Source organism: Oncorhynchus mykiss, chromosome 4, assembly GCF_057628025.1.
Source record: "Oncorhynchus mykiss isolate SJ-2025 chromosome 4, ASM5762802v1, whole genome shotgun sequence".
Lineage (NCBI taxonomy): Eukaryota > Metazoa > Chordata > Actinopteri > Salmoniformes > Salmonidae > Oncorhynchus > Oncorhynchus mykiss.
In genome coordinates, this window is record NC_143025.1 from 39,137,298 (window position 1) to 39,160,528 (window position 23,231).

General features: G+C 42.4%; 1 protein-coding gene across 3 annotated transcripts in view; it reads right to left on the reverse strand.

Moving 5' to 3' along the window:
- The window catches only part of LOC110521790 (uncharacterized), a 188,097-nt gene that overhangs the window by 149,243 nt on the left and 15,623 nt on the right, over positions 1–23,231 (reverse strand). For all 3 annotated transcript variants that reach the window (XR_016495247.1, XM_036968553.2, XM_090231958.1), the window contains exons 2-3: positions 11,521–11,585; positions 1,993–3,371 (exon numbers count right to left, since the gene is read on the reverse strand). Coding sequence is in view for 2 of the 3 variants with exons in the window: in XM_036968553.2 (XP_036824448.2) it covers positions 1,993–3,371; positions 11,521–11,585 (1,444 nt within the window). In the remaining variant the exon portion in view is untranslated. The remainder of the gene's footprint in view (positions 1–1,992; positions 3,372–11,520; positions 11,586–23,231) is intronic.

The following is a 23,231-nucleotide window of genomic DNA, read 5'->3' on the forward strand; positions in this document are numbered from 1 at the left end:
CACACTTAACAAGAGAGGATATAGAGTTTTGTTGATTAAAAGCAGTATGTATATGTTTCTTAGCATTCTTAGAACGTATAAACATTTTCTGAGAACGTGACTGAGCTTACTGATGTTAATGTGTACAATTTTAAAAAATACATTCACAGAATATTGCCAAGAACTGACATAAAAGAGAACCATACATTATCTGAATGTTCGGAAAACATCTCTTAAGTCACACCATTTTTGAGAACTTTCCCAGAATGCAGTAAAAATATGACATTAAATAGATCCACATGGGAACTTGTGTGTAATGTTCTGTAGAAGTACTTAAATTCCTACAGAAGAAAGTTGTTTCTTAACGTACAGAACAATTTGAGAACATGACTTTAAATAGAACCATGAGGAAACCTGTAGGAAACATTATGATGAAGTACTGAAATTCCCACAGAAAAACGTTGTGTCTTAATGTTTTCAGAACAATTTGAAAACATTCCAAATGTCAAACCCATTGGAGAACATTCCTAGAACATTACCAAAATTGCAATTAAATGTTACCATGTCTGAACTTTTAGGAAACGTTCTACTAGACTAATGAAATTCCAAGAAAATAACGTTTTTTTTGTCAAGTTCCGTAAATGAGCTGAGAACGTTCCAAAGCCAAGCATCTATCCTGCAACGTTCCCAGAAAGTTGTGGCAAGGTTGTATACAAAATAACCATAGGACAACCACGTGCTCACCAAGCTCAAAGAAACATATGGTTCTCAGAACGTTATGTGCTAGCTAGGTATCTGCTAAATAATGGGCTGTAAAACAAAGGGTTTAAAGGGTTATTCATATTCATCACCTGTGTTTAATGTATGCTTCTCTACTGACTATCTGGAGCCAGAGCCAAAACCAATGTGAGGATGAGATACAATCAGTGTTCCATTCACTGTACTTCCATGCTCCAGAGCAGGCAAATGAAGCACGGAGCAGGGAGCACTGAACATGGGAGAGTATGGAGCACAGGAGAACGCTGAACAGAACATAGCCATATCCTCAATCTGTAGCTCTGAGTGCAGGATGGGATGTGGTGACATCACAATCACACACTGACCCATTGTCCTTGCGCTGACCCGACATCCTAAATATGGAGCCTGTCAGAGACTGTTGCGAAAGAAAATGGCTGCATTTCCACAACACATACAGTAGCTTAGTCAAGGAGGATGGAAAAACAAGTTGATATCTGACTCCTTGACTTATTACCTCCTGGTAACCAGGTTTGGTTGGCCTCCAAAAACATTTGTCTACCAGCTCTAGGCTCATGGAGTTGAATTAGAGAAACAGATGTTAGGCTCGGACTTACTCTCGATAAAGGTGCAATCTGTAATAATTATAGTGACTGCTTTTCAATTATCAAATAAATGACAGATTGTGGCTTTAAGTCCTTGAGGAGAAAGGTTGAGCAGCAACACCACTGACTTGGAAACACCTCAATCAGCTGTGCTGCCATGGGGCCATAAGCATTAGATCAGCATCACCGATATGACAGAATGTCAGAATGTTGTTCTCACTGAAGAGAAGAAAAAATACCTCTACAGCTAGCTAGCCGATGTCAGCCTGTTGGATGCTCTTTGTCGGTAGGCTATAGGAGCAACCCCCAGTTATAAATTACACCCCTCCCCACTCTCACAAGAGTGAGGACGAGTCACTGGCAGTATTTCAAGAGGAATGACATGTTATTTTAACCACCTGTTGATACATGAAAAAAGGTGCTTCGACACCATCACCTTGCCTCTAAATCAATACAAAGGCCTGCCAAATTATTTTACTTATTTATTTTTTATTTTTGGGGGGCTTTATTGAGTGTGTTTGAGAAAGAGGGCCAACAGAACACTCAATGCATAATCACAATAAATTAGGCTTAATTGCTAATTGTCCCCCATTGCTCATGCACACCTCTGCTCTGACTTTAAAGAAATGTTTCCAACATTCTCTCAATCTATTTATGAATTCCAAACACTTACCGGAGGACCTGGTTCTCCTTTGGGTCCGGGGAAAGCTTCGTCATAGTCTCCGTAGAAGTAGTCTGGATCCTCATAACCATAGTCGTAGCCTCCCATGTCCACATCGTAGGCCTCTTCCTGGCCATGCTCCTCTGAGGTTTCCACCTGGTTCTCCCGGTACAGGGTGGTGCCATTGGGTCTGAACTGGGTGTCCAGGAGGTGGTCAATGGGCTGGAGCTGGGGGTTAGAGTCCCTAGGCCTGGAGCTGGAGCTGTTCCTCAAGCCATCCTTCAAGTGAGTCTGCTTGACAGGAGAGTTTATACCTGGGGTGTCTATGGTGACCCGTTGGGGCCTCCTGGGGCTCCTCTCCTCCATGTCGTTCTCAGACTGGGGAGAGTGCCTGGTTGAGCCCCTTGTTGAGCTGGATCTGTAACTGGGGGTGGTACTTCTGCGGGTGATTCCCAGGGCCTCCAGCCCACTGAGGGTGCCTGAGGACAGGCTGCTGTGGCCAGCAGTGACGGGGGTATGGATGGAGTTGAGGTGCTCTAGCAGGGAGCTCTGGGTCTGGATCCTGACCCCCAGGTGAGGCTGCTCTGAGGGGCTTAAATACATTGTTCCGGACCTCTCCAGAGAGGGGATGGGGGCTGATCCGGCCGAGGTGGACGTCTGCTGGGTGTGGGAGTCTACAGTCAACAATGGGGGCACCACCATCTGGGACTCCAGAGAAAGAGGAATAGGAGAGAAAGCCAGGGAGCTGGAAACCTCCATATCCGAGCTGGGGGGCCATCGGAAAGTGTCGGCCAGCCGGCATTGTCTTTTAAGGTAGTCACAGTAGCGCGCAGCAGCCTGGGCCAGGGGGTAGATATCCAGCTGGCATATGAGGCCCTGGAATTGGGCTGCTTTGGAGTTCATCCTTCCTAAGGTGAGCAGGCCTCCGGATCCTGACCCCAGGGTCTGTGACCGGGTCAGCGTCTGCTCTCTCTGCTGCACCGCCCCGCAGTCCGCATGGAACGACACAGAGCGTGGCCTCACGCCCACAGCGAAAGAGTGCTGGCGCCCGTCGTGCACGTCATAGGTGAAGTAGACAGAGGTCTTCTCGGCAGTGTACACGACCACCTTACCGGGCAGCAGCTGGATACCAAACTGCAGCTTGTTCCTGCTGTCACGCACGCTGAAAAGGAAAGCATTGTTCGCTCGCCAGGAGCTTAGGCTCACCACAACAGAAAACTCCTCACTGAGCTCCGGCGGGAACAGGCTCCCCGTGGGGGCTTCAATGTGGGCATCCGGGCTGAGTAGGACCCCGGCTCTTGGGGGTGAGGATGGAGGAGAGGACGAGCTGATCCCAGAGGAGAGAGTCTCTCTGCTGCCGGTGAGGCCCAGCTGATGGAGGATATCGACACCTGTGGAGGAGAGAGCTGTAAGTTAGACAGTCAGACCCGTGCAACATCTTAAAATCTTACAAACAGTAATAGGAAGAGGACATCAGCATCATCACTACCTCCAGTGAAACATGGTGGTAGTAGGGGATTACTCAATGCACTGTATATACAAATGCTAGTGGAAAAGGAGGTAGGAAAGGAGATGAAGGTAGAAGAAGAAAGAAAATTCTGAAAAAAGAAAGGCAAGCAAGTAGAAGAGGACCATGAAGTGAATATATCGGTGGAAGGTCTGATCAAGGCTCGGCCGCACTGACATAACAGATTACCCATAGTCCTCCTCAGACAGCCAGGCAAGTGAGCCATGCAGCTGGGTTCCAAATCAAATCCAATTTTATTAGTCACGTGCACCGAATACAAGAAGTGTAGACCTTACTGCTTACTTACAAGCCCCTAACCAAAAGTGCAGTTTAAAAAAAAATATGGATAAGAATAAGAGATATAAAAGTAACAAGTAATTAAAGAGCAGCAGTTAAATTAACAATATATAAAGGTGGGTGCCGGGTACAGAGTCAATGTGCGGGGGCACCGGTTAGTTGAGGTAGTATGTACATGTCGATAGAGTTATTAAAGAGACTATACATAAGATGACAACAGAGAGTGGCAGTGGTGTGGATGGGGGGGGCAATGCAAATAGTCTGGGTAGCCATTTGACTAGATGTTCAGGAGTCTCATGGCTTGGGGGTAGAATCTGTGTAGAAGCCTTTTGTACCTAGACTTGGTGCTCCGGTACCGCTTGCCGTGCAGTAGCAGAGAGAACAGTCTATGACTAGGGTGGCTGGAGTCTTTGACAATTTTTAGTGCCTTCCTCTGACACCACCTGGTATGGTGCCATCTTGGATGGCAGGACGTTTGGCCCCAGTGATGCACTGGGCCATACACACTACCCTCTGTAGTGCCTTGCGGTCGGAGGCCGAGCAGTTGCCATACCAGGCAGTGATGCAACCAGGATGCTCTCAATGGTGCTGCTGTAGAACCTTTTGAGGATCTGAGGACCCATGCCAAATCTTTTCAGTCAGTCTTTTCACGACTGTCTTGGTGTGCTTGGACAATGTTAGTTTGTTGGTGATGTGGACACCAAGGAACATGAAGCTCTAAACCTACTCTACTGCAAAAGAATGGGGGCGTGCTCGGTCCTCTTATCCCTGTAGTCCACAATCATCTCCAGACAGGAGACTATAGAGAGATACAGTACAGTACTACCACACAACAATATATGTGTGTATGTATGTTTCAAACAGCTTGTTTGAATCAATCTGCCACCAGAGATTCATGATCTTATCTCCTGCTGAGTCATGAATTTCCCTCTCTCCCAGGTGATTCCTCGAACGACATGTCAGACCTGCTTTAATTGAAGTTCAGCAAGAGAACCGTGTTTACAAAGTAGTTTTAAAAGTAGTGAAGCGTTTTCTCAGCACGGTAGCTATCTAAGCTTTGAATCAGGGTATAACATGACTAAAGGGAAGCATTACAAATGTCAACAGCATGGCACAATATTTTTGAAAAAGCATATGATATGACAAATGAGAAAAAAATAGGTATTAAATATATTATGGACATAAGAAGCAAAAGGAATCAAAAACTCAACGGCTTTACAGAAGACACAACTCTGTGTGTGTGTGTGTGTGTGTGTGTGTGTGTGTGTGTGTGTGTGTGTGTGTGTGTGTGTGTGTGTGTGTGTGTGTGTGTGTGTGTGTGTGTGTGTGTGGGAGGGAGGGAGGGAGGGAGGGAGGACAAACTGGCAGACTGATGTGTACGCTCAGTGGAATCCAGGAAATAGGAGAATGTCAGTGGGGAGATCCCGGGAAGAGTAGGAGAGGAGAAGAAGGAGGAGGGGTAGGAGGGAGGAGGAGGAGTTGGAGTTGGAGGAGAAGGAGCAGTGGAAGGTATTTTCATTGCTAATCCAGAGACACTAGTTTCCTTTGAAACAGCTCATCCCCCCCAAGCTCATTGAGCTGCTCAGGGAGCTTTTCAAAGACTGTTTTATTGATTTGGCAGAACAGGAGTGAAGAGACCTTAACCAGCAGTTTGCATGCACGCACGCATAAGATATATGGCAAAGGAAATAGCTTCTTTGGGGGCATGCAAAACCCACACTCACCACAGTAAAAAAAAAAAGAGTCAAGAATGGAGACTGGTAAATAATCAGACATCAAAGCGGTAAGCTATTTTAGAACGAGTTGCACATATATGACCTTGCGACCTTTCATCTTGGTAACAGGTCAAATGGAACAGCTAATAAGTTATTTAGAAAAGCGTAGTATAAATGTTAACAGCAGAAATTTGGGGAGAAAGGGGTAACAGATGGTGGCTGACATTTACCTTTGTCCAATTTGTATCATTAAAACGTACACATGGAAACACTTAGCAAAAAGCCGTATGGATTCAGCGATCATAGAATACTCTAAAATGGAGATTCAAACAGAGTGACATTGGAGACCATTATCTTTGGAAATAGATCTATGCCTGAACTGTAAACAGCATAACATTGTACGTATTTTGAAAAATGTTGTTTAATGAGCGACATTAGCTCACCAGTCAATAGGCTGAATAGTGAAGTGGTTTCCCACAGTCAAAGTCCTGCAATAAGAGCTATGCTGTTATTATGTGTAAACTCTTCACAGTTGTGTTCTTTAGATGTCACTGAGTAGGCTGATCCCACATTTCAAGGACCCAAGATCCATAGGTAAGGCTGTACATTGGAATATGAATGTTTGATACACATAGTAGTTTCACTGGTGAGCTAATGTGGCTCATTTCACAAGTCCTGCAATAAGAGCTATGATGTTAATATTTGTGTTAACCAACGTTTCCTAAATTCAGTCCTGGGGCCCCCCTTGGTTGCACGTTTAGTTTTTTTGCCCTAGCACTACACAGCTGATTCAAATAACTCATCATCATCAAGCTTTGATTATTTGAATCAGCTATTTATTGCTCAGGCAAAAAACTAAACGTGCACCCCTTAGGGTCCCCAGGACCGAGTTTGGGAAACGCTGGTGTGAAGTCTTCTGTGGATGTCACTGAGTATGCTGATACCCTATTTCATGGACCCATAGGTAAGAATGTACATTGCAATATGAATGTCTAACACGCACAATAGACTGACTGGGGAGGTGATTTCCCACAGTCAAATTCCTCCAATAAGAGCTGCTATGATAATGTGTGTAAGGTCTTCACAGTTGTGTTCTGTGGGTGTCACTGAATTGGCTGATACCCCCATTTAATTGATTCACAATCCATAGGCAAGGCTATACAGTGAAATATATGTATGCCCCCAATGCAATTATATAGTCTAATACATCCACAGTGCGATTTAAACTCATTTGTCCTTTGTCAAATTAACAAATTATTTATTTTGTTGAATTTATATAACAACATTCCAAACTTGTTAAGCATCATCTAGTGCAAATATGACATGATTACAGTATTTGTATCCGTTTCAATGTGGGACCTTTATTTTGAAGGCAAACCGCAAATTCCACTATTGTGGCTAGCTTCACATACTGTGCTGGTCACTGTTGAAAATGACGTATGTACTGATTTCTGGCTTTTTCGTGTGGAGGCATGCATCCAAGACTTAGGTCGGCTAGCCGCTATAAGGGACATATAGGTCAAATCAAATCATATCATATTATATTTGTCAAATGCATCGAATGCAACTGTGATTACTTACAAGCCCCTAAAACCTCTTTGGGATTTGGGGCAGCATTGGGAGGTTTGAATGAAAAGCTTGCCCAGAGTAAACTGCCTATTACTCAGGCCCAGAAGCTAGAATATGCATATAATAAGTTAATTAATTAAACACTCTAAAGTTTTCAAAACTGTTAAAATAATGTCTGTGAGTATAACAGAACTCATATGGCAGGTGAAAACCTGAGAAAAATCCAACCAGGAAGTGGGAATTCTGAGGTTTGTAGTTTTCAAGTGAATGCCTATCGAATATCCAGTGTCTGTGGGGTCAGATTGCACTTCCCAAGGCTTCCAGTAGATTGTTGTTGTTTCAGGCTTCTATTGTGAAAGGGGAGTGAATAAGAGCACTCAGAGTAAGTGGCTCAGCTGAAAGTCATGAGTTGTTTATGGAGAGTGGCCATGAGTGAGACGTTCGTTCCCTTTCCTTTCTAATGAAAACAATATTGTCCGGTTTAAACATTATTGAGTATTTATGATAAAAACACAGTAAGGTTTGATTAGAAACATCATTTGACATGTTTCTACGAACTTTAATGGAACTTTTTTTTTTTTGACTTTTCGTCTAGATGCTTTGTGCATATGGATTACTGAACTAAACGAGCGAACAAAAAGGAGGTTTTTGGACGTAAAGATGAACTTTATTGAACAAAACAAACATTTATTGTGTAACATGGAGTCCTGGGAGTGCCAGCAGATGAAGATCATCAAAGGTAAGTGATTAATTTTAAAGCTATTTCTGAATTTTGTGACACCTCTCCTTGGCTGGAAAATGTCTGTATGGTTTTTGTGGCTAGGCGCTGTCCTAACATAATAGCATGGTGTGCTTTCGCCGTAAAGCCTTTTTGAAATCGGACACAGCGGCTGGATTAACAAGTTTATCTTTAATCCTATGTATAACACTTGTATCTTTCATCAATGTTTATGATGAGTATTTCTGTAATTAGATTTGGCTCTCTGCAATGTCACTGGATGTTTGTTTGAGACAATGCATTACTGAACATAACGCGCCAATTTAAACAGAGGTGTTTGGACATAAAAATTAACTTTATCAAACAAAACAAACATTTATTGTGTAACATTGAGTCGTGGGAGTGCCACCAGATGAAGATCATCAAAGGTTAGTGATTCATTTTAACGCTATTTCTGAATTTTGTGACACCTCTCCTTGGCTGGAAAATGTATGTATGGTTTTTGTGGCTATGCGCTGTCCTAACATAATCGCATGGTGTCCTTTCGCAGTAAAGCCTTTTTGAAATCGGACATTGTAGTTGGATTAACAATAAGTTTCTTTAAAATGGTGTATACTACATGTACAGTGGGGCAAAAAAGTATTTAGTCAACCACCAATTGTGCAAGTTCTCCCACTTAAAAAGATGAGAGGCCTGTAATTTTCATCATAGGTATCAACTATGACAGACAAAATGAGAAGAGAAAAATCCAGAAAATCACATTGTAGGATTTTTAATGAATTTATTAGCAAATTATGGTGGAAAATTAGTATTTGGTCACCTACAAACAAGCAAGATTTCTGGCTCTCACAGACCTGTAACTTCTTCTTTAAGAGGCTCCTCTGTCCTCCAATCGTAACCTGTATTAATGGCACCTGTTTGAGCTTTGTTATCAGTATAAAAGACACCTGTCCACAACCTCAAACAGTCACACTCCAAACTCCACTATGGCCAAGACCAAAGAGCTGTCAAAGGACACCAGAAACAAAATTGTAGACCTGCACCAGGCTGGCAAGACTGAATCTGCAATAGGTAAGCAGCTTGGTTTGAAGAAATCAACTGTGGGAGCAATTATTAGGAAATGGAAGACATACAAGACCACTGATAATCTCCCTCGATCTGGGGCTCCACGCAAGATCTCACCCCGTGGGGTCAAAATGATCACAAGAACGGTGAGCAAAAATCCCAGAACCACACTGGGGGACCTAGTGAATGACCTGCAGAGAGCTGGGACCAAAGTAACAAAGCCTACCATCAGTAACACATTACGCCGCCAGGGACTCAAATCCTGCAGTGCCAGACGTGTCCCCCTGCTTAAGCCAGTCTGAAGTTTGCTAGAGAGCATTTGGATGATCCAGAAGAAGATTGGGAGAATGTCATATGGTCAGATGAAACCAAATTATAACTTTTTGGTAAAGACTCAACTCATCGTGTTTGGAGGACAAAGAATGCTGAGTTGCATCCAAAGAACACCATAAATACTGTGAAGCATGGGGGTGGAAACATCATGCTTTGGTGCTGTTTTTCTGCAAAGGGACCAGGACGACTGATCCGTTTAAAGGAAAGAATGAATGGGGCCATGTATCGTGAGATTTTGAGTGAAAACCTCCTTCCATCAGCAAGGGCATTGAAGATGAAACGTGGCTGGGTCTTTCAGCATGACAATGATCCCAAACACACCGCCCGGGCAACGAAGGAGTGGCTTCGTAAGAAGCATGTCAAGGTCCTGGAGTGGCCTAGCCAGTCTCCAGATCTCAACCCCATAGTAAATCTTTGGAGGGAGTTGGAAGTCCGTGTTGCCCAGCAACAGCCCCAAACATCACTGCTCTAGAGGAGATCTGCATGGAGGAATGGGCCAAAATACCAGCAACAGTGTGTGAAAACCTTGTGAAGACTTACAGAAAACGTTTGACCTCTGTCATTGCCAACAAAGGGTATATAACAAAGTATTGAGATAAACTTTTGTTATTGACCAAATACTTATTTTCCACCATAATTTGCAAATAAATTCCTAAAAAATCCTACAATGTGATTTTCTGGATTTTTTTTCTCATTTTGACTGTCATAGTTGAAGTGTACATATGACGAAATTACAGGCCTCTCTCATCTTTTTAAGTGGGAGAACTTGCACAATTGGTGGCTGACTAAATACTTTTTTGCCCCACTGTACCTCGGCCTAAACATCAGCGCCACAGGTAACTTCCACAAAGCTGTGAACGATCTGCGAGACAAGGCAAGAAGGGCCTTCTATACCATCAAAAGAAACATAAAAATCAACATCCCAATTAGGATCTGGCGAAAAATACTTGAATTAGTTATAGAACCCATTACGGTTGTGAGGTCTGGGGTCTGCTCACCAACCAAGAATTTACTAAACGGGACAAACACCAAATTGAGGCTATGCATGCAAAATTCTGCAAAAATATCCTCAGTATACAACGTAAAACACCAAATAATGCATGCAGAGCAGAATTAGGCCGATAACCACTAATGGTCAAAATCCAGAAAAGAGCCATTACATTCTTCCACCACCAAAAAGGAAGGGATTTCCAAACCTTTCATAACAATGCCATCACCTACAGAGAGATGAGCCTGGAGAAGAGTCCCCTAAACAAGATGGTTCTGGGGCTCTGTTCACAAACACAAACAGACCCCACAGAGACCCAGGACAGCAACACAATTAGACCCAACCAAATCATGAGAGAACTAAACCATTATTACAAATTAACATTGAGAAAGGCCACCATAGGCAGACCTAGCTATCAAGAGAAGACAGGATATGTGCACACTGCCCACAAAATGAGGTGGAAACTGAGCCAAATGTATGACCATATCAGAGACACATATTTCCCTCAGATTAAACAGACCCATAAAGAATTCGAAATATGGGAGTTGTGATAAACTATTGGGTGAAATACCACAGTGTCCCATCACAGCAGCAAGGTTTGTGACCTGTTGCCACAAATACAACCCATATTTGTCTCTTTATTTTCCCTTTTGTACTTTAACTATTTGCAAATAATATATGTGAAATGTCTTATTCTTTTGTAACTTTTGAGAGGGAGAGAGAGAGAGAGAGAGAGAGACTGACTATTTGGGCTGTCTCTGCCTGTATTCTAGGACCTGAGGAGCAAGAGCATGTAAAGAAGGGTTTTAAAAAAGAATGGGAAGAGGAGAGTAGCTCCACATACCAATAATAACACATAACAAAGAAGATTTCCTGTCCTTGATGATAGCATAATGTCATAAATCACTTATTTTACGTAGTATCATTCTCTGGGCAAGTTTGAACCCTAAAACAATGGCAACAACAAATTAGAAGTGCTGGCATTCTCCAACTCTACAACCAGGAGTCAGTATTCACCCTCCCTCTCAGATACTGCCTGGTGCCAACAAGTGAAATGTCACTTGGTCCAACTAAGACCCATGCCTATCACACCCACACAAGGCCCCTGTAACACTCAACACTTTGAATGGCTGAACTGTTTCCATTTGGAAGAAAGAACAGGCCATCGTAAACCAGGCTTTTGTGAAGTGACATCCCTTTAAAGCTAGAGAAGGTCACTCTCTCATCCACAACAGACGACAAATATATGGCAACAGAAATGGCTAATGGATGTGGGTCAGACATAGGTTTGGTGTAGACTGTTACAATGTAGAGATGGAGTTGAGATGGGGAGGTGGAGGCTGCTTACCTTGTGCTCGGTAGTCTTCTTCTGCAGACAATGTGCATATTGACAGGAGCAGGAGGAGGGTTCCCCTACAGGGACAAACAACACAGTTAGTCAAGGAAAGGAACATGGGAAACAAATACGAGACATCCTTGATTTGAGTCAATGGATCCAAGTCGCAAATCATACCTAAAGAGCCAAGTAAGATACTAACCATACAGCATGGATACTGCGCTCGGAGTCTTCATTACGACCCAAACATCTAATCATAGTTAGTCTATAGGTCACAATCTGCAGTGCTGCTATGGCCACTGGGAAGCAGTGTCTGTCCACACTGCAATCAGACCGTAAGTCATAAATCAACAACAAACAAAACATTTCATGCAACTGACATTGAGGACATTATGGTTCCGTCACAGCTGATATACTCTGAACTGTGGAATACTATTTGGCAGGAGAAATTGTGGGAAAGAAACTAAGGGAAAGTACCAGACCTGAGGTAACTATAGTTTCAATTATGCTTTGTGTAAAGTATTTTTTGGTGGGTAGGGGACCAAAATGTTAGTTTGGACGCGACTACATCTATTTTAATACAGATACCCCAACAATGACTACTTTTTAAAACTATTTGAATAAAGATCTCCAAAAGTAACAAAACAATTTAACAATTAGAATACAGATCTGAGAAAGCAACTACTTTATAAACAATATTTGAATACAGATCTCAGGAAGTGACTACTTTTCATAAACTATATGATTAGCTGCCTTCAACTAATGGTGGGGTTGTATCTGGAACTGCATGTTAAAGATAGAAATGAACAGAACCCCTATACTATTACAATCTATCTGACTGTCGTAATTGATCTACCCTATACATTTACAGTATTCTGAACATTCTGTAAATGTCCATTCTCCTGAATGATATTTTGTACTGCTAAGTATACATAAGGTGATGCTCAACTACTGTACGACACTTTCAGCATGCCACTGAAAAGGTTGAAAGCTGCTATTCATTTTATCATACCTGAAAATATTGCAGAGAAATTCAAAGCCATTTGCAAACAACAACAAAAAAGTTGGATGCTTAGCAAAAAAAACTACTTCAAACTTCTTTGTCCAGTGTTCTGGTTTCAAACACACACGATAAGATATTTAAAGGGGTAGTTTTTTCGGGAATAGAAACTAACATGATTTTTCACCTACCTTGGCTGTAGTTGATTCCAGAAGGCAGTTTTTAGATATTTAGTTTCCTTTCAACACTTAATAGCCATATTTTATTACCGTTACAGTTTTGTTACCGCATTATCAACACTTAACATTAAACTGTTCTTGTGCCCATGTAATAAAACTGCCATTACTTTTGGAGCAACATTTTATTAGCATGTTGTTACATAATTCTTTGGTAATTACAATTTAATTGTATTTGTATTTATTATGGATCCCCGTTCTTCCTGGGGTCCAGCAAAATTAAGGTAGATATATATACAATCTTAAAAACATTACAATAAATCTCACACCGCATATCTACATCACAAAATCTATGTGCATGTGTGTGTATAGTGCGTATGTTTTGCCTTGCGAAAGTATTCGGCCCCCTTGAACCTTTTGCCACATTTCAGGCTTCAAACATAAAGATATAAAACTGTATTTTTTGTGAAGAATCAACAACAAGTGGGACACAATCATGAAGTGGAACGACATTTATTGGATATTTCAAACTTTTTTAACAAATCAAAAATTGAAAAATTGGGCGTGCAAAATTATTCAGCCCCTTTACTTTCAGTGCAGCAAACTCTCTCCAGAAGTTCAGTGAGGATCTCTGAATGATCCAATGTTGACCTAAATGACTAATGATGATAAATACAATCCACCTGTGTGTAATCAAGTCTCCGTATAAATGCACCTGCACTGTGATAGTCTCAGAGGTCCGTTAAAAGCGCAGAGAGCATCATGAAGAACAAGGAACACACCAGGCAGGTCCGAGATACTGTTGTGAAGAAGTTTAAAGCCGGATTTGGATACAAAAAGATTTCCCAAGCTTTAAACATCCCAAGGAGCACTGTGCAAGCGATAATATTGAAATGGAAGGAGTATCAGACCACTGCAAATCTACCAAGACCTGGCCGTCCCTCTAAACTTTCAGCTCATACAAGGAGAATACTGATCAGAGATGCAGCCAAGAGGCCCATGATCACTCTGGATGAACTGCAGAGATCTACAGCTGAGGTGGGAGACTCTGTCCATAGGACAACAATCAGTCGTATATTGCACAAATCTGGCCTTTGTGGAAGAGTGGCAAGAAGAAAGCCATTTCTTAAAGATATCCATAAAAAGTGTTGTTTAAAGTTTGCCACAAGCCACCTGGGAGACACACCAAACATGTGGAGGAAGGTGCTCTGGTCAGATGAAACCAAAATTGAACTTTTTGGCAACAATGCAAAACGTTATGTTTGGCGTAAAAGCAACACAGCTGAACACACCATCCCCACTGTCAAACATGGTGGTGGCAGCATCATGGTTTGGGCCTGCTTTTCTTCAGCAGGGACAGGGAAGATGGTTAAAATTGATGGGAAGATGGATGGAGCCAAATACAGGACCATTCTGGAAGAAAACCTGATGGAGTCTGCAAAAGACCTGAGACTGGGACGGAGATTTGTCTTCCAACAAGACAATGATCCAAAACATAAAGCAAAATCTACAATGGAATGGTTCAAAAATAAACATATCCAGGTGTTAGAATGGCCAAGTCAAAGTCCAGACCTGAATCCAATCGAGAATCTGTGGAAAGAACTGAAAACTGCTGTTCACAAATGCTCTCCATCCAACCTCACTGAGCTCGAGCTGTTTTGCAAGGAGGAATGGGAAAAATGTTCAGTCTCTCGATGTGCAAAACTGATAAGAGACATACCCCAAGCGACTTACAGCTGTATTCGCAGCAAAAGGTGGCGCTACAAAGTATTAACTTAAGGGGGCTGAATAATTTTGCACGCCCAATTTTTCAGTTTTTGATTTGTTAAAAAAGTTTGAAATATCCAATAAATGTCGTTCCACTTCATGATTGTGTCCCACTTGTTGTTGATTCTTCACAAAAAAATACAGTTTTATATCTTTATGTTTGAAGCCTGAAATGTGGCAAAAGGTCGCAAAGTTCAAGGGGGCCGAATACTTTCGCAAGGCACTGTATGCACTTCTTTTCCTGTGTGTCTCTTCACAGTCCCTGCTGTACAATAAGGTGTATTTTTATCCAATTTGTTTTTAAATCTGATTTTACTGCTTTCATTGAGTTACTTGATGTGAAATAGTGTTCCATGTATTCATGGCTTTATGTAGTACTGTGCACCTCCCATCGTCTGTTCTTGACTTGGGGACTGTGAAGAGACCTCTGGTGGCATGTCTTGTGGGTTATGCATGGGTGTCTGAGCTGTGTGCTAGTAGTTTAAACAGACAGATCAGTGCATTCAACATGTCAATACAAGTAGTGATGAAGTCAATCTCTCCTCTACTTTGAGCCAAGAGAGATTGACATGCATATTTTTTATGTTAGCTCTCCATGCACATCTAAGAGCCAGCCGTGCTGCCCTGTTCTGGGCCAATTGTAATTTTCCTAACTCCCTCTTCACTTGTAGGACATGCCCTGCCCTGTAGGACATGCCCTGCCCTGTAGGACATGCCCTGTTCATAGCGTTAAGATGGCAGAGCAACACTTTATTATGGACAAACCTCTCCCCATCTTAACTATTGTTCAAAGAAAAATCTAATCGTATTTGTAACATGCGCCGTTTAGACCGCATTTGACAAAGGTGTAGACCTTACCGTGAAATACTTATACTTTAATGTACAAAGTACAGATGGCCATTTGATTAATTGTTCTGCCGTCTTATGGCTTGGGGGGGTAGAAGCTGCTAACCTCTACGGGATCCCCCCCGGTTGAGCTAACGCGTAGGTTAATATGATTAGCATGAGGTTGTAAGTAACATGAACATTTCACAGGACACAGACATATCTGATATGGGCAGAAAGCTTACATTCTTGTTAATCTAACTGCACTGTCCAATTTACAGTAGCTATTACAGTGAAAGAATACCATTCTATTGTTTGAGGAGAGTGCACAGTTATGAGCTTGAAAATGTATTAATAAAACCAATTAGACACATTTGGGCAGTCTTGATACAACATTTTGAACAAAAAAGCAATGGTTCATTGAATCTGTCTAAAACGTTGCACATACACTGCTGCCATCTAGTGGCCAAAATCTAAATTGCACCTAACCTGGAATAGTACATTATGGAATTTCTCTTGCATTTCAAAGATGATGGGACAAAAAAATTTAAAAGCATGTTTTACTTTGTAATATCTTTTACCAGATATAATGTGTTATATTCTCCTACATTAATTTCAAATTTCCACAAACGTCAAAGTCTTTCCTTTCAAACGGTATAAAGAAAATGCATATCCTTGCTTCAGGTCCTGAGCTACCGGCAGTTAAGATTTAGGTATGTCATTTCAGGCAAAAATGTCAAATACGGGTAAGATCCTTAATTAACAAAGGCTTCCAAAATGGCAGCAACTACTGGGCAAAACAGACCTAAAGTACATGGCAAATGCTCAACCATTTAAGGTTTAAGATTAGCTGTAACTCCAATCTGTTCCTTATAGAAATTAATGGAGACCTATAACCATATAGCAGTTCAATTGGTACAGAATTCTCACTCACGGGTGAAACAAATACAGTCTCTGAAAAGGCACGCCTCAACATATGTTAATGAGACAGAAACAACAATACCCTGAACCCACTAGTGGTCAAAAAGTTTTTGGCGCTCCAAAGATCTGGAACTGTATTCTGTGGGGTGGAATTACAGTACCATTCAAAATACAGAAATTCTTTCCCCAGCCAAAACATTTTCCCACAATGCACCATCATTTACAGTATGCTGCAGTTAAACATTTCAGAGTATTTTACTGTTGATAATACACAAAATTACTGTATAAATACCATAGAGAGAGAGAAAGAGACAAAGTGATAGACAGACAGAGGGATAAAGAATAGAGCGAAAGAAGAAAGAGAGAGTGAGGGGAGAGGAAATAGAAGGAACAACACTTGAGATCCTGTCACCTGTTCCCCATCGAGATACCGGTGTTTTTGTATTTCTTATTTCACCTTTATTTAACCAGGTAGGTTTGCAACTGCGACCTGGCCAAGATAAAGCATAGCAATTCGACACATACAACAACAGAGTTACACATGGAATAAACAAAACATAGTCAATAATACAGTAGAACAAAAGAAAACAAAAAGTCTATATACAGTGAGTGCAAAAGAGGTAAGATAAGGGAGTTAAGGCAATAAATATGCCATGGTGGCAAAGTATTTACAATATAGCAATTAAACACTGGAATGGAAGATGTGCAGAAGATGAATGTGCAAGTAGAGATACTAGGGTGCAAAGGAGCAAGATAAATAAATTAATTCAGTATGGGGATGAGGTAGGTAGATAGATGGGCTGTTGGCAGCAGAGAACTGGAAGGAAAGACAACCAAAGGAGGAATTGGCTTTGGGGGTGACCAGTGATATATACCTGCTGGAGCGCGTGCTACGAGTGGGTGCTGCTATGGTGACCAGTGAGCTGAAATAAGGCGGGGCTTTACCTAGCAGAGACTTGTAGATAACCTGTAGCCAGTGGGTTTGGCGACGAGTATGAAGCGAGGGCCAACCAACGAGAGTGTTCAGGCCGCAATGGTGGGTAGTGTATGGGGATTTGGTGACAAAACAGATGGCACTGTGATAGACTGCATCCAGTTTGTTGAGTAGAGTGTTGGAGGCTATTTTATAGACGACATCACCGAGGGTATGTTTGGCAGCATGAGTGAAGGATGCTTTAATGCGATACAGGAAGCCAATTCTATATTTAATTGTGGATTAGAGATGCTTAATGTGAGTCTGGAAGGAGAGTTTACAGTCTAGCCAGACAACTAGGTATTTGTAGTTGTCCACGTATTCTAAGTCAGAGCCGTCCAAAGTAGTGATGCTGGACGGGCGAGCAGGTGCGGGCAGTGATCGGTTGAATAGCATGCATTTAGTTTTACTTGCGTTTAAGAGCAGTTGGAGGCCACGGAAGAAGAGTTGTATGGCATTGAAGCTCGTCTGGAGGTTAGTTAACAATGTCCAAGGAGGGGCCATAAGTATACAGAATGGTGTCGTCTGCATAGAGGTGTACCAGAGAATCACCAGCAGCAAGAGCAACATCATTGATGTATACAGAGAAGAGTCGGCCCGAGGATTGAACCCTGTGGCACCCCCATAGAGACTGCCAGAGTTCCGGACAACAGGCCCTCCGATTTGACACACTGAGCTCTATCAGAGAAGTAGGTGGTAAACCAGGCGAGGCAATCATTTTAGAAACCAAGGCTGTCGAGTCTGCCAATAAGAATGTGGTGATTGACAGAGTCGTAAGCCTTGGCCAGGTCGATGAATACGGCTGCACAGTAATGTCTCTTATCGATGGCGGTTATGATGCCCTTAAGGACCTTGAGCATGGCTGAGGTGCACCCATGACCAGCTCTGAAACCAGATTGCATAGCGGAGAAGGTACGGTGGGATTCAAAATGGTCGGTAATCTGTTCGTTAACTTGGCTTTCGAAGACCTTAATAAAAAGACAGGGTAGGATAGATATAGGTCTGTAGCAGTTTGGGTCTAGAGTGTCACCCCCTTTGAAGAGGGGGATGACCGCGGCAGCTTTCCAATCTATGGGAATCTCAGACGATACGAAAGAGAGGTTGAACAGGCTAGTAATAGGGGTTGCAACAATTTTGGCAGATCATTTTAGAAAGAGAGGGTCCAGATTGTCTAGCCCGGCTGATTATTTTAGGGGTCCAGATTTTGCAGCTCTTTCAGAACATCAGCTATCTGGATTTGGGTAAAGGAGAAATGGTGGGGGCTTTGGCGGGTTGCCTTGGAGGGTGCCGGGCAGTTGACCGGGGTAGGGGTAGCCAGGTGGAAAGCATAGCCAGCCGTAGAGAAATGCTTATTGAAATTCTCTATTATATTGGATTTATCGGTGGTGACAGTGTTTCCTAGCCTCAGAGCAGTGGGCAGCTGGGAGGAGGTGCTTTTATTCTCCATGGACTTTACAGTGTCCCAGAACTTTTTATGAGTTGGTACTACAGGATGCAAATTTCTGTTTGAAAAAGCTAGCCTTAGCTTTCCTAACTGCCTGTGTATATTTGTTCCTAACTTCCCTGAAAGTTGCATATCACGGGGGCTATTCGATGCTAATGCAGAACGCCACAGGATGTTTTTGTGCTGGTCAAGGGCAGACAGGTCTGGAGTTAACCAAGGACTATATCTATTCCTAGTTCTACATTTTTTTAATTGGGCATGCCTATTTAAGATGGTGAGGAAGGCACTTTTAAAGAATAGCCAGGCATCATCTACTGACGGGATGAGGTCAATGTCATTACAGGATACCCCGGCCAGGTCAATTAGAAAGGCCTGCTCGCAGAAGTGTTTTAGGGAGCGTTTGACAGTGATGAGGGGTGGTCGTTTGTTCGCAGACCCATTACGGATGCAGGCAATGAGGCAGTGATCACTGAGATCTTGATTGAAAACAGCAGAGGTGTATTTGGAGGGCGAGTTAGTTAGCATGACATCTATGAGGGTGCCCGTGTTTACGGATTTGGAGTTGTACCTGGTAGGTTCATTGATAATTTGTGTGAGATTGAGGGCATCAAGTTTGGATTGTAGGATGGCCGGGGTGTTAAGCATGTCCCAGTTTAGGTCACCTAGTAGTACGAGCGCAGAAGATAGATGGGAGCAATAAATTCAAATATGGTATCGAGGGCACAGCTGGGGACAGAGGGGGGTCTATAGCAAGCGGCAACAGTGAGAGACTTGTTTCTGGAAAGGTGCATTTTTAGAAGTAGAAGCTTGAATTGTTTGGGTACAGACTTGGATAGTAATACAGAACTCTGCAGGCTATCTTTGCAGTAGATTGCAACACCGCCCCCTTTGGCAGTTCTATCTTGGCGGAAAATGTTATAGTTAGGGTTGGAGATTTCAAGGCTTTTGGTGGTTTTCCTAAGCCAGGATTCAGACACGACTAAGACATTGGCAGAGTGTGCTAAAGCAGTGAGTAAAACAAACTTAGGGAGTAGTCTTCAAATGTTAACATGCATGAAACCAAGGCTTTTACGGTTACAGAAGTAAACAAATGAGAGCACCTGGGGAGTGGGAGTGGAGCTAGGCACCGCAGGACCTGGATTAACCTCTACATCACCAGAGGAACACAGGAGAAGTAGGATAAGGGTACGGCTAAATGCTATACGACCTGGCCGTCTAGCATGTTTCGGAACAGAGAGTAAAAAGAACAGGTTTCTGGGCATGATAGCATAGATTCGAGGCATAGTGTACAGACAAAGGTAAGGTAGGATGTGAGTACATTGGAGGTAAACCTAGGCATTGAGTAATGATGAGAGAGATATAGAGAGACGTTTAAACCAGGTGATGTCATCATATATGTAGGAGGTGGGACAACATGGTTGATTAAGGCATACTGAGCAGGGCTAGAGGCTCTACAGTGAAATAAGACAGTAATCACTAACCAGGACAGTAATGGACGAGGCAAACTGATATTAGAGAGAGGCATGCGTAGCCAAGTGAACATATGGGTCCAGTGGGTGGTTGGGCTGACTGGGGACACGGCAATTCAGACAGTTAGCAGGCTGATACTAACGGGCTAACAGTTAGTAGGCGGGGCTAAACAAGCTAGCAGTTAGCAGACCGGGGCTGGCAAGCTAGCAGACCGGGTTAGCAAGCAAGCAGTTAGCAGGGACTAGCAGTTAGCAGACCGGGGAAGGCAAGCTAGCAGTTAGCAGACCGGGGCAGGCAAGCTAGCAGTTAGCAGACCGGGGCTAGCAAGTTAGCCTTTGGGGGACGTTGCGATGGGGGTAAGTCTGTTTTTGCCTCTTTGTGCGGTGACGTTGATAGACCAGTCGTGGAATTAGTAGGGTTCCAAGTAGCTCTAGGTAGCTAGCAGGCCTAGCAGGTTAGCAGAATGGCCCTTCAGCGGGCGTCACGCCTAAGGGGCCTGTTGGAATCCTCGGGCAGATTATGTCGGTATTCCAGTCGTAGAGGATCAGTGGTTTCTGTGCCCCGTACCGGCAGTAGAAGGGGTCCGGATATTGTAGCCCAGAAGTAAGCTGGCCGGGCTAGCTTCAGGCTAATTGGTGCTTGCTACGGGATGGAAACGCTAGCCAGGAGTGGTCACCCGGGATTGCGGTTAGCTAGTTGCGAAGATCCAGATGTTCAGAGTTTGCGGTAGGAATCTGGGGATATGGAGAGAAATAGGTCCGTTATGCTCTGGTTTGAGTCACGTTGTTCGAACTGGCGAGAGCTTTCCGAGCTAAAGTTTAGCTGATGACAACTAGCAATGGTTTGCTGACTGATAGCTGGTAGGTAGTTAGCCGGCTAGCTTCAGTTAAGGTATTCCAGATCCGAAGTAAATAGAAACACTTTAGAAAAAAGCAGATCCACGCCACATTGGGTAAGGCGGGTTGCAGGAGAGTATTTAGAAGTTGAGGTTTAGGAAAATATTTTAAAAAGATATGCGAATAAAAAGATGTAAAAAGATATATACAAGGGACACGACAGGACAAAGACGTCTGACTGCTACGCCATCTTGGAAGTAACATTCCACTACTGGCAATACAGACACAAACACCCCCCCCCCCCCCCCCCCTCACACTCGAGAAACTGAAAAAAGAGGGGGAACATATAGGCTATATGCATACAATTATTAATCTGTCATTTATAAGGCCATCTTGGCAAGGTTTAAAATTGGAAACACTTCCACTGAGTGTACAAAACCTTAGGAACACATTCCTAATATTGAGTTACACCCCCCTTTGCCCTCAGAACAGCCTCAATTCGTCGGGTTACAAATACTTTTGTAAAAAAAGTAAAACTAGATGATTACTTCGATGATTACTTTTAAATTAAGAAAAAAAATCTTGGACACTTTGTTTTCACAACGACATTCAAATCAGCATTGAAAAAAGGTGCAAGTGTAAGTTTGTTCAACCTGAGCGAGTCTGACCACAAGTCAGAGACCACTATGATGACACACCAAATGTGTTTGATGGATCGCGGGAAAAGAGCAGGAATAGGCTCTTGTAGGCTACAGTCCAAGCTATGTCTTCCAATGGTGCAACTGCATCCAAAGATTATCCAACTTGAATAAATTCTTGGGAGGAAAGGATGAAAGCAGTGGTGTAGTCTGCGGCGATACGGATATCACTTATTTTTGTTAACGACATCGTGCATTGATGTGAATCACACTGCTGCTCTCTCATTTAGTTATTTGCGCTTCACGGATTGTGGTTGTTGTGGACGGCTGTTCACAAATTTAAATGTGTATTTGAACACAACAATGTTTGAATTCAAGAAATGTAAACTGCCTATCAATCATTGTTTTTGAAACCAGTAGACAGTCAGAGAAAAATCTGCTCTTGGACAGCTTCGTAGTGCAGATCCAAGTCTATGGAATAAAAGTGGGGCTTTTATTGCTCAATCCAATTCATGCTGATAAAAAAAATCAATCCATTTGCCTAATGGACACATGCTCAAACTTGCACACTTTTGATAGAATTAAAGAATTAAATTAAATCTGTAGTTGCTACATCCATTTTTGGATTTATAAATTATATATATTTATACATCAGTGGATTCTAGAATAATGTAACTCATGAAGTTAGTTCAGAACCCAAAATATAAGTTTGTTTTACTCCAATGTTTGTAAATATTATAAATGTGAACAAACAATAATCTTTATGTCATGGATGGTCAGTCCTTGCATCCATAGTTCTGTCTATTAATCTGAGAGTGGTTACATTTCTCCAGACCCATCCCTCAGCTTTTTACAAAAACAGAGGCGGGGAAACCGTTTTGTTATTGTTTCATCTGTGGATTTGCCCTTTAAACAGCTGCACACTATCAAGATATCAAAGTGTCACCAACAAAAAAGGTAAACAATAGGCCTATAGCAAATGCAGCATATGGCATTCATTTTTCACGTGTAAATAGCACTTTTCAATAGTGCTCTAAGCATGCCATTTCATGAGCGCAGCATTTATTTTCAACTCTAATCAATGAGCCCAATCAGTCCTCCATGACAACAAAATCATAAACAGAGTAGGGCTGGCTAAGGTCATTCTTAGGTAAAACAATTTGGCTTAGCTATACTTTTCCAGTCCTATTCATGTAGATCAAGGGCTATAACATTTATTGGAATGACTGGAATTCTGATATACTTTGGTTTTTAATGTAAAGATATCATTTAATCGTATTATTATATTCTTCTAATGCCACTTAAGGGGAAAGTAATCAGATTACGTTACTGATTACAATTTTGGACAGGTAACTAGTAACTATAATGGATTACATTTAGAAAGTAACCTACCCAACCCTGCCCACAGGTATAGTAGTGCACTATATATATGGAATTGGGTGCCATTTCAGGCGCAGTCTTAGGCTTCTATTCAATCTGTTGATCCTCCATAACAACTCTGGCATCATGTTCCCTCCTATAGGCTACACTGAACTCAACCACAGTGCAAACATGGTAATCCAATGGTTCTAGTACAACTGAACAAATATATGTGACAACATATCATACATTGGTATCAACTGCTAAGGTATGACGACTGCTAAGGCTTTGGATCTAGGGCTGTGATGGTCATG